This window comes from Gymnoscopelus microlampas (assembly GCF_963454915.1).
Source record: "Gymnoscopelus microlampas genome assembly, chromosome: 7".
Lineage (NCBI taxonomy): Eukaryota > Metazoa > Chordata > Actinopteri > Myctophiformes > Myctophidae > Gymnoscopelus > Gymnoscopelus microlampas.
The window spans coordinates 3,844,201-3,855,477 of NC_139944.1; the positions used below are offsets into that span (position 1 = coordinate 3,844,201).

The 11,277-nt window shown below is 39.3% G+C and overlaps 1 protein-coding gene across 4 annotated transcripts in view; it reads right to left on the minus strand.

The window, feature by feature from the left end:
- The window catches only part of stat1a (signal transducer and activator of transcription 1a), a 23,880-nt gene extending 16,621 nt beyond the window's left edge, over positions 1-7,259 (minus strand). Inside the window, exons 1-7 of one of the 4 annotated variants that reach the window (XM_084062532.1) lie at positions 7,142-7,217; positions 7,049-7,109; positions 5,053-5,180; positions 4,154-4,298; positions 3,669-3,764; positions 1,341-1,427; positions 590-668 (exon numbers count right to left, since the gene is read on the minus strand). In XM_084062532.1, coding sequence (XP_083918658.1) covers positions 590-668; positions 1,341-1,427; positions 3,669-3,764; positions 4,154-4,298; positions 5,053-5,180 — 535 coding nt within the window. In that variant the 5' untranslated portion in view covers positions 7,049-7,109; positions 7,142-7,217. Of the gene's footprint in view, positions 1-589; positions 669-1,340; positions 1,428-3,668; positions 3,765-4,153; positions 4,299-5,052; positions 5,184-7,048 lie in introns of all 4 variants that reach the window. The other 3 variants (XM_084062533.1, XM_084062530.1, XM_084062531.1) reach the window with 3 other exon arrangements.
- Between the last annotated feature and the right edge of the window lie 4,018 nt (positions 7,260-11,277).

The window sequence follows — 11,277 nt, forward strand, 5'->3', positions numbered from 1 at the left end:
CAACTAACTTCATGTCCTCTGTCTGTCTCCTCTAATCTCACACCAACTAACTAGATCCATACATCTCCTCTTTGGACTCCCTCTAGGCCTCCTGCCTGGCAGTTCCAACCTCAGCATTATTCTACCAACATACTCACTATCTCTCGCAGAAGAGATCAACGCTGGAGCAACACAGACATTTTAAGCCTTTTATTATTTAGGTGCAAGTATACAGATTGACAGACGTTTCGGTCTTTCAACCTTCCTCAGAGTCATGACTCTGAGGAAGGTTGAAAGAATCAACTATTCGACTAGTACCAACAAGGTCGACTAGTGGTTATACTAGTCGACTAGTTGGTGAAAGCCCTAATCTCTTCTGCATCTGCTGTCCCTACCCCTGTGACGCACCGGACTGGCCGTTTAAGGCTGAGGCGCAACGGTAGAATCCCTTTGTACTAACTACCCCTCCTCTGTACATGTCCAAACCATCTCAGTCTGGCCTCTCTGGCTTTATCTCCCAAAAATTAACTCCCAAGAACTAACATTCTGTGTGAAGGTGGTGCTCTGTTAGGCTAATTAAAATGTAATCAATTAAAGGTGTAATCAATACCTCTGTTCTTCAGGGTGTTCAGTTTGAAGTCGTATTCGTCTTGTAGATCCTCCAGGTTCTTGATGCTCTGGTCCGTCGCCTAAATATAATTACATGTTTTAAATAATATTATAATAATGAATATGTAATCATGTTTAATGTGTAATTATAATAATTATAATAATGAATATGTAATCATCTTTAATGTGTAATTATAATATTTATGCGTAATCATGTTTAATTATAATAACACTAATAATAAGCATTATAAAATTAATATGTAATCATATTTAATGTATAATAAGAATTATAACAATGGATATGTAATCATATTTAATGTATAATAAGAATTATAACAATGGATATGTAATACTGTTTAATGTATAATTATAATAATGCATATTTAAGCATGTTTAACATATAATTGTAATAATGAATATGTAATCATGTTTAATGTGTAATTATAATAATTATAATAATGAATGTTGTCAAATCATGTTTAATGTGTAACTATAATAAGTATAACAATTATAATAATGAATATGTAACCATGTTTTATGTGTAATTGTACTCATTGTAATAATGAATATGTAATCATGTTATCATGTAATAATAATAATGAATATGCAATCATGTAATTATAATAATGAATGTAATCATGTTATCATGTAATTATAATAATGAATATGTAATCATTTTTCACGTGTACTTGTAATAATGAATATGTAATCATGTTCAATGTGTAGTTATAATAATGAGTATGTAAACTGACCTGTACTCTGTCTCTCATCTCTTTCACTTTGTTGTCCAACTTCAGTTTCTCTACGACCATGTTGGTGGACACTGAGCCTTCGCCACTCTGATATATATATATATGAAAGTATATTTAAAATATCATTTGAAATATATTAACCTTCACTCTGAAACATATGAAAACATCTATTCAACAATATATAAAATACATGAACACATGGAGCAACATTAACACAGGTTTCTATTAACAGTCCACCTTTCAGGAGAACAACTAGAATCTGATTGAGAGTCAGTCCGTCAGTCAGTCAGTCAGTCAGTCAGTCTTTCGGTTCCCACATGTTGTAACTGTGTCTACTATGTACTACTCCAGGGGTAGGCAAACTTAGGCACGGGTGCCAACATTGGCACAGGGGGGGTGATCACTAACACACTGGCATAAGTGTGAGAGAGTATTTTTGGTTTAAAATCAAGTATAACAAAAAAAAGAATGTAGTCAATTAAATGAAGTCCCCTCATGTCTACATGCAAATTACAACCTGCACATAGTTCTACATAGTTCTACATGATCTGTAGGAAAAGGATTATTGAAGCCACATTTCTATCAGTACTAGACTACGGAGATATAATATACCGTCATGCAGCCGCTGCCACACTCAAGCCTCTAGACACAGTTTACCACTCTGCTCTAAGATTTATAACTGGTGATAGCTATAACACCCATCATTGTGCCTTATATGACAAGGTGGGTCCTCTCTGTCTGAGAGACGCAATAGACATTGGCATCTTTTTATTTACAAAGCATTGGTTGGAAAGCTACCACCTTATATCGCATCCATGCTACATCTGAAACCTCATCATATTCTAACCCGCTCCAGCAATTGGCTAATCCTGCTGGTTCCTTTTGCCAATTCGGAACAAGGAAAGGCTGCTTTCAGCTTTGGTGCACCTGAGTCTTGGAACCTCCTACAACAAGAGCTTAAATTGAACTCCCTAGTATCTATTGGTCATTTTAGGAATCTTTATAATAACCGTGTCATACCTGTATGCAACTGTTTTAACTGATTGATGTTAACATGCAATTGTTTTAACTGTTTGTGTCAACTTTATTGTTTTTTCTTGTTACTCTTATGTTAATTATATGTATGTAATCTCGGCATCATTGTAAATGAGTTTTTTTTTTGATTGATTGAATATTTTATTAGGCAAAAGAATGTAAAACAACACATTTACATTTAAAATACTTTGTCTAACAGGTCCGTTCATAAAAGTCCTTGCGGACTTGTTTCCAATGAGGGCCTTGGTATTCAATTCATAGACATATATAGTGGCACCACAGTTCGAATATCATTACACAAAGAAAATAAAAATAAAACAGCAAAAAAATTATATATATATATATAACACTATGTACAACAAAAGGAATAAAAAAGGGGGGAAAGATATGTACAAGAACGGGGGGGGGGGGGGGGGTCGGCTGTCTAACGGGAAAATGGTACTACCTCCTCTTTTGGCCTCCTGAAAGGTGATTTTTTAAGGCTCTTTTAAATGAGCCCAGCGAACTGCATTTTTTGAGGGATGGGGTTAGACCATTCCAATCCTGGGTGGCAGTGCTGTAGAAGGAGAATTTGCCCATGTTTGTTTTATGGGTGGGTGGTACCAAATTGTTGTTAACGCTCCCTCTGGTATTGTGACTGTGGGTGTCACTAACCTTTTGGAGGTATTTACTCAGATATGCAGGAATAGGGGGCATATCGGGCAAATTTTCATTTACAATTTTGAAGGCCAGTCCCATTTTTAGTTGTTTAACCCTGTCTTCCACCCTGAGCCAGCCTAGGCTGGCAAAATGGGTGGGAGAAAGGTGGGTCATGGGCCACAATCCGAGGAGTAGTCGAATCAGTTTGTTTTGGGAGGTTGAGGGTCTCCCTCAATTGATCTCTCCGAGAATATTAAATAAAGGTTGAATGAATGAATGAATTCATTTAAACTCTGAACTCTGACTGGGGAGGGAGTCTGGGAGATAGGTGGGTTATCATTACAATGTCCTAATGTGATGTGAAACAAGAAGAAAAACAAATAGGGTTGTTATGTACTGTATATGGACAATCAAAATCTGTTGGAAATATTTTCTTTTGATGTTGTGTTAAATTTTACTTTATGTTAATATGGCACACAGTCACTGACTATCAAACAAATTAAAACATGGCACTTCATGTCAAAATGTTGCCGACCCCTGTACTATATAGTTACTGTCGGGTCTAACCTTTTGTGTTCTTCTCCCCTACTTGATCATAATACAGCGTCACATAGAAGCATCAAAAGTAGCAGATCGATAAGCTCGAATCCTTACCTCAGTGCTCTTGGCAGATTCCAGTATTTTCAGTTCTTCTTTCAGGTTTCTGGAAATGATCATCGCCATGTGAACCGGATCCTCCTGAAATCTGTCCTGTACACACACACACGCGCACGCACACACACACACACACACACACACACACACACACACACACACACACACACACACACACACACACACACACACACACACACACACACACACACACACACACACACACACACACACATACACCTGTCAGTGGAGTCATTGCTTGCGTACACATGTATACCTGGACATTGCGTTTAATCTTGCGTACGTTGTGTGTGTGTGTGTGTGTGTGCAGATTTCAATTTGCCGAAAAAAGTGGCTTCAAAACTGTAGAAACCAATTTGTCCATTCATTTTACAGTCTATGCTGGTGTGTGTGTGTGTGTGTGTGTGTGTGTGTGTGTGTGTGTGTGTGTGTGTGTGTGTGTGTGTGTGTGTGTGTGTGTGTACCTGGACATTGCGTTTAATCTTGCGTATGTTGTGTTGCAACAGGAAGTTGCTTTCCAGAGTAAAGCGACTGTGTTGGTCGTCCAGTTGAGCCAGGAGGTCATAGAACCGTACTGTGGCCAGAGAGTCCTGCATGGCTACTGCATCCCTATAATTAATATAATGCATAAATATAAAGATAATATATATAGTCCTGCATGGCTACCGCACCCCTATAGAATATGTATATATATAATATATAGTCCTGCATCGCTACTGCATCCCTATATATGTATAGATCCGTCTTGATCACATGACGATCATGTGTACCGATTTGTGTGAAATTTGGATAATATCTGAAAGAGTAATATCAAAAAGTCGACTTCCTGGTGGCGCTATAAAAGGCAGATGTACGATTACAAAGTTTTACACAGATCGGTGCAGTTATAGGTGAAAACTCGGCCTGTTATAGCGCCACCATGAGGCTGATTTAAAAATGTTCAAGTGCAATTTCTTCCTCGGCCTAGTGGGAATGTGCATGCAAAATTTCACAGAAATTACACGCTGTGTTCATGATTTGAGGCATTTTGTTCAAAACGGAGCACTCCTGGAAACTTTGGAAGCCAATCGTAGCAAAAATCTGAAAGCGAAGTTTTATTTAATGACTAGAGATACTGTGTACCGAAAATCCTCCTCCTGGTGGCACTATAATAGGCCCATGTGAAAGATTTGGGGCAGAGGTTTTGCTCTGGCATCCAGGGAGTGTGTGTGCACTGTTTCGCTGCCATCAAGCCAACGGTGCCGGAGATTAGCTGCTCACAGACGGAAGGACGGACACACGGACGGAAGGACGGATATAACAAAACATAATACATAGTCTCGACCATGCCTTTCGGCCTGGCGGAGACAATTACATTAATTACCAGTCTATGCTCTCTATCCATTTAGACAGGTACTGTCTGATATCCATGGGAAAGGAGTCATCATACAATTGGTCTACCTGCTCCAGGTACTTAGAGTCCAACATCTGGAGCTGGTACCACTGCGCCATCTGCTGGACACATGGAGAACAGCGTCAGTGTTAGTAGTGTTTTATTATGTTCTGTTATTATATCAGACTGTGTCATTTTAACATACCATGTATAACCCTTAACTCTGAGAGCGAACAAATGGAACCAAATGGACCCTTACAGGATCTGAGAGTGTATAAATGGAACCAAATTGACCCTTATAGGGTCTGTAACTGAGAGTGTACAGATGGAACCAAATGGACCCTTACGTATCCATCTCAGAGTTACAGACCTGTAAGGGTCCATTTGGTTACATCTGTACACTCTCAGAGTTACATTAAAGACCATCAAATTTAATAAAAGATGTTTTAAGTTTATTTTTTTAATAAATGTAATTCCTCTCTCCAGACGGATTAAATGATTTTGATTGATTGATTGAATATTTTATTAACAGTTAGCAAAAAGCACAGAAACTACAATTCTATACAAGGTCTGCTAAAAATATTAAACATTTAAACTATGTTTAAAATTATTAAACTTAGTGCTAAACATGAAAGCACGGCTTGTTTCCATTGGGGTCCATGTGTATTCAATTCATCGAAACATTTAATGACAGACAAATATACAATACTATGCAAAAACATCATATAAACGAGTAATAATCAAAAAGAAAAAGATGTACAGTTAACAGTTGGGGGGGGGGGGGGGGGTTCTGGTGATAGGCTTGGACTTTTTACAGGGGCCAGTTTCGAATTGCAGCCACCTGTATGTGCTCTTTTAGAGTGGCTTTGAAGGGGAGTAAGGATTCACACTTTTTTATGACTGTTGGTAGGGCATTCCACGTTTTGGTGGCATAACAGTAGAACACATTTAACCCCTTGTTTGAGCCAAATCTGTGTTGAACGTGATTTGTGGAGCTCCCTCTGGTGTTGTGTTTGTGGACATCTTTGACATTTTATTAAGACGTTTTATCAGGCCCATTGTAAGTTGCTGTCCTCTACCCTGAGCCATCCCACCCAAGTAAAGTGAGCAGGGGTTAAATGAGTTGTAGGTGTGAGGCCAAGAAGTAGCCTGTCCAGTTTGTTTTGGGATGTCATGGAGCCTTGTATTTAAGGCCTTAGTGGTGCTATGGTACCATACCTTACAGTTTTCCAAAATAAAACAAAAGCAGTGTAGGATGAAAAAACAGTGCAATGCAAATTGTGCAACACAAAGTATGCGTATCACTCGTCGTCAACATCAGTGAAGTCAAATCACATTAAAGCGAGACACCCCGTCCCTAAGTCTGCAGACCTCGCCATTGTGATGACCGGCGGGCAGAAAAGATCACTGATTTGACAGCCAAGATGAAAGCCGAAGATATTATGACTACTATTAGTGTTGTCAAGGAGAAAGTCTTCCGTGAGATACACCAGAATACACCGTGCCCTGTCACCAAACTATGACAGCACAACGAGGGAGAGAACATAAGCTGAGGTAACCTGAACGCCCCAAAACACACTCCCCCCCATTTTTTACTGTGGTTACGTGTAGGAGTACCTGGTGGCGAACGTTCCCAGGTCGCCGGATTTGCTATTAGCTTATCAATCAATATAGAGTGATTTACGGTGTCAAATGCCTTTTGGAGGTCCAGCATGACCATGCCGCAGTATTTGCCCTCGTCCACCTCATGTTTGATGTGGTCATTCCAATAGAGAAGGCATCAGTGGAATGGGATGTTCTGAAGCCAGATTGGAATTCGTACATTCGTTTTTTTTTTCCAGCAAGATACTTTTCAACCTGTTCATAATTTTTTCCACAACTTTCCAGATAGAACTAAAATTGATTTATCAAGGTTTCACAAAACAAACTATTTAAAAAAAATAAAAAACACATAAACGTGCGTTTATTAAAAGAGTGAATAACTTACCTCTCACTGTAGATAAACAGATTATAAAGTTATATCCTTCTCACTGTAGATAAACAGATTATGAAGTGTATTCCTCTCACTGTAGATAAACAGTGAAGTTGTATTCCTCTCGCAGACAGAATGAAGTTGATTAAACTACAAATAAAAAGTGTTTTGATAATAAGTTGTATTCTGTGTCTCTGCCTCTACTGTACACTCTCTTCCTGGATACATGGAAGTGCTGCGGGCTGACGGGCCAATCAGCGTGCAGGGTCTTGGAGGAGCACCCGCCTCCACCGTTCGCCAGCAGCCAATCGTAGCGTCGTGACATCACTGAGAGCGGAGGGAGGGTGGGAGGGCCGCGGTCACGTGGTTTCAGGGAAACAGAAAGCCTGCAGAGAAGTACTCTCTGATGGAGGATCATTTTACTCAAGCAAATACCAAGTAGAAATACTCAGTTACATGTTGAAGGCCTGTATTCAAACAAACACCAAGTAGAAATACTATTTTTACTATTTTTGTAAAAGGGATTTTAATGGTTATAATTCATAATTGTACATTTATCCCTTCCTAGAAATGTAGTGGAGTGAAAGTATCCAAAAAATACTGTAGTACAGTACTCAAATAAATGTACTTTGATATTTTGTTCCTAAATAAAGATATGCAAATTAAACTTAATGACTTCTAATTCTTTAAAAAATCCACCATTTTTCACAATTAACTTTCTATAATATTTCAAGGTTTCTCAAAATCTTTCAGAAGTTATCACTTTTCTTTTTTCATCCAAAAATAGCCGATCAGCTAGCTTGTAGATCTGCTATTTATCGTATGATACAGTTTACATCCTTGCCAAAAGAGAAACATGTGTGAGAGTCCAGCAATAGGCTCTATTCACAGCAGCCATATTATCACTTCCTTCACAGGTGTTAACATACTAATGAAGGCTCTGTTCCATTTAGTGTAGCACAGTGGTTTCCACGAGCCCCATAACTCTGAGAGTGTACAAATGGAACCAAATGGACCCTTACGGGTCCATTTGGTTCCATTTGTACACTCTCAGAGTTACACACCTGTAAGGGGCCATCTGGAGGCCCATAAGGTCCTGGATCCCTGGACCCCAACTGTAGACCCACTGGTGTTGCAGAGTGTTTCCAGTGAGCCAACATGCACAATACCAGCACCCTGACTCTGTTTGACCAGAATGGAACAGAGCCTTCATTAGTATCATTGGTAAAAGCCTGAAGATCGAGGCTATATCATTGGTAACACCTCTGTGAATGTCTTCATAATATGGCTGCTGTGAATAGAGCCTATTTTGAAGTATTATAATACTTGACCGTATATGTGTTTATAGTATTTTGTGTCATGATTATTGTTATGAAGCATTGTGAGTATTATGAGTTGGTATAACCATAATTATACAGTGTTATAAGCAGATTATAATGCATTATAAGCATGTTTATTAATGTCTTATAGACAATGGATGCATAGAAAGTGTTACCGTTGTGGAGAGACTTTTGGTTTCACTGCACATGCGTCCTGAGTGTTATTTTAACCACTTCGACCATTGGTTCTCAAAGTGGGGTCCGGGGACCCCCAGGGGTCCTTGAGGGAGTTCCAGGGGGTCCCCAGCTAAATGATGGATAGGAACCAAATGGACCCTTATGGGTCTGTAACTCTGAGAGTGTACAAATGGAACCAAATGGACCCGTTAGGGTCCAATATGTCATTAGATGGGGGTCCGTAGCCTAATGCATGTCAAACTGGGGGGTCCTTGAAATTAAAATGGTTGAGAATCACTGCTAGAGCCATAAAAACTCTTCTCTTATGGGGGTCCCTGGCATATCTTTTCAAATGGGGTCCGCGGGCTAATAAGTGTCAAGTTGGGGGTCCGTGACATGAAAAAGTTTGAGACCCACTTAGACCATACATGGTTGACCGGAGTCCCTCAGGGTCTCTTCTGTTTTCACTGTACATTAAATATTTTCGCAAATAGCCCATCTACAATACAAGCTATCTACGAGCTTGTAGATCTACTATTTTCTGCGAAGGTTTTTTCCCGAATACAGATGCTGGGGTTTAACTCAAAGAGATATAAACAGAGTGTACAAATGTACCCATACACTCCAGAGTTAAACGCAACACATCAGGTCATTACCGTGTTCCGCCACGGTGTGGCAGTACAGGCCCAGACCTGAACAAGACATCTCTCCTTCAATAGGCTCTATGCACATTAGCCATATTGGAAAGAAATTGGGCCTCTTCTTACTTCCTTCACAGGTGTTACCAATGATACTAATGAAGGCTCTGTTCCATTCTGGTCAGGGTGCTGATATCGTGCATGTCGGCTCACTAGAAACACTCCATTTTGGTTCCCAAATGGCCCCTTATGGTGGGTGTGTAACTCTGAGAGTGTACAAATGGAACCAAGTGGACCCATTTGGTTCCATTTGTACACTCTCAGAGTTATGGCGGTTCTTGAAAATAAGACAACCACTACGCCACACATGGAACAGAGCCTTAATTAGTATCATTGGTAACACCTGTGAAGGAAGTACGTAAGGGGCCCAATTCATTCCCAATATGGCTGCTGTGCATAGAGCCTATTGAGTGATCTTCATAGGTACATTACATCGTTTATGTACACGTACAGTACTGTATGCATTCATAAATGTATAATATACACGTTTACACTTGTTTATGGTTCATACATTATACCCAGGTGGTCCAAGTGTGGTGGAGGCCTGGAGGGCCAAGAAAGGACCCCTAATCTGTTATTAGTTGTGTTACATTATCTTTCTAATCCCTGTATATTAATCTGTTGACTCAATTGTTTTAACTCTTTTCTTTATATTCTTAGCTGTATCTCTTTTTTTCTATCTGTCCCGTGTTTCTAACTGCCATGACAAGTGAACGTCCTTTGTGGGATCAATAAAGGTCTATTTATCTACCTCTATTATGTTCCTGTGAGGTTGGACGCGTTTCCTTCAAGAAAGTGTAGATCTTCTCATTCTCCATCAGGGGTAAGGCAGAAAAATAGTGATCATCCATTTTAGTGATTGGATAAAGCAGATGACCGTCACCCCTTGCTATGGGATGTGATTAAGGACACTGGCCCTCACGTTAGGTCGGAGGCAGTTGTTGACTTTGGCTGGACCCGTTTTTTCCTTCCTAGACCTGCGGAGCAGCATTGTCTTACCGTCTGACAGGCATCTGGACACATGTATCCACTCCAAAATGTATATCTATCACACTAATAAATAATCCCTGTGAAAATATAACATTTTATAAACTAATTTAAACAAACTGCTTTAACAGTCATTCAGATAAGATTGCAGCTCTGGCTGCATTGGCTATTTGAAAATAGCAGATCTACAAGCTCACAACATTTCATGGACAGTGAGGTCTCCAAAACCTATATCTACTGTAGCGTGTCCTATGGAGTTATGATATAAACCCGACGCTCCACGAAATATAGGCAAAAAAGCCGGTTTGTACACTCAATTGATAAATGAGGGCCACTGTCCGGGAGATGGGACACAAAAGCTGAAGAAACATTATTATTCTACTAATGCAAACATGTTTATTGAGTAATGGTCAGAACTAACTGTCAGTCTGTCAATGAGATTAAACTGGAAGAGAAATTTTGAAAATTAAACAGTTGTCTCATTCATTCTATAGTTATTACTGTCGTTGTGCGTTTCAGATCATACAGTAGACTAATACAGGTTTGTTTTATTTCAACAATATCCATGTAATAAGTAGCCTACTCCCCCTCTGTATTCTCTGTCCTTTTTCACAAATTGCACCGTCATTATAAGCCTAATAAGCAGGTGAAATATACTTACAAATGGAATAATGGTTTGATTGAACCTTTTTACACAGCCCTGTGGTATGTTGTGCATGGGTAAATCTAAGGGAGAATGCATGGCAATTCAGTTCCTAAGCATATTTCACATTATTTTCAATTGTTATTGTCCTGTATTTGTTATTGCTGGCAAAGCTGTGTATTATGTATGCCTCTTGGCCAGTTCACACTTGTTAAAGAGACTTCAGTCTCAATGTGCTTTTTTTTACTGGTTAAATAATAATAATACAAATTCTGTGGGAGGAACTAAATAAAAAAAGATGAATGTTGCAACTACTATTGAGATAAATACAGCGTGCAAAGCAAAGAGCTATAGCAACAATTCACATCCCAGTAGAGCACTCACCTTTGAACCATAAGGTTCTGGGTTCAATCCCGGGCT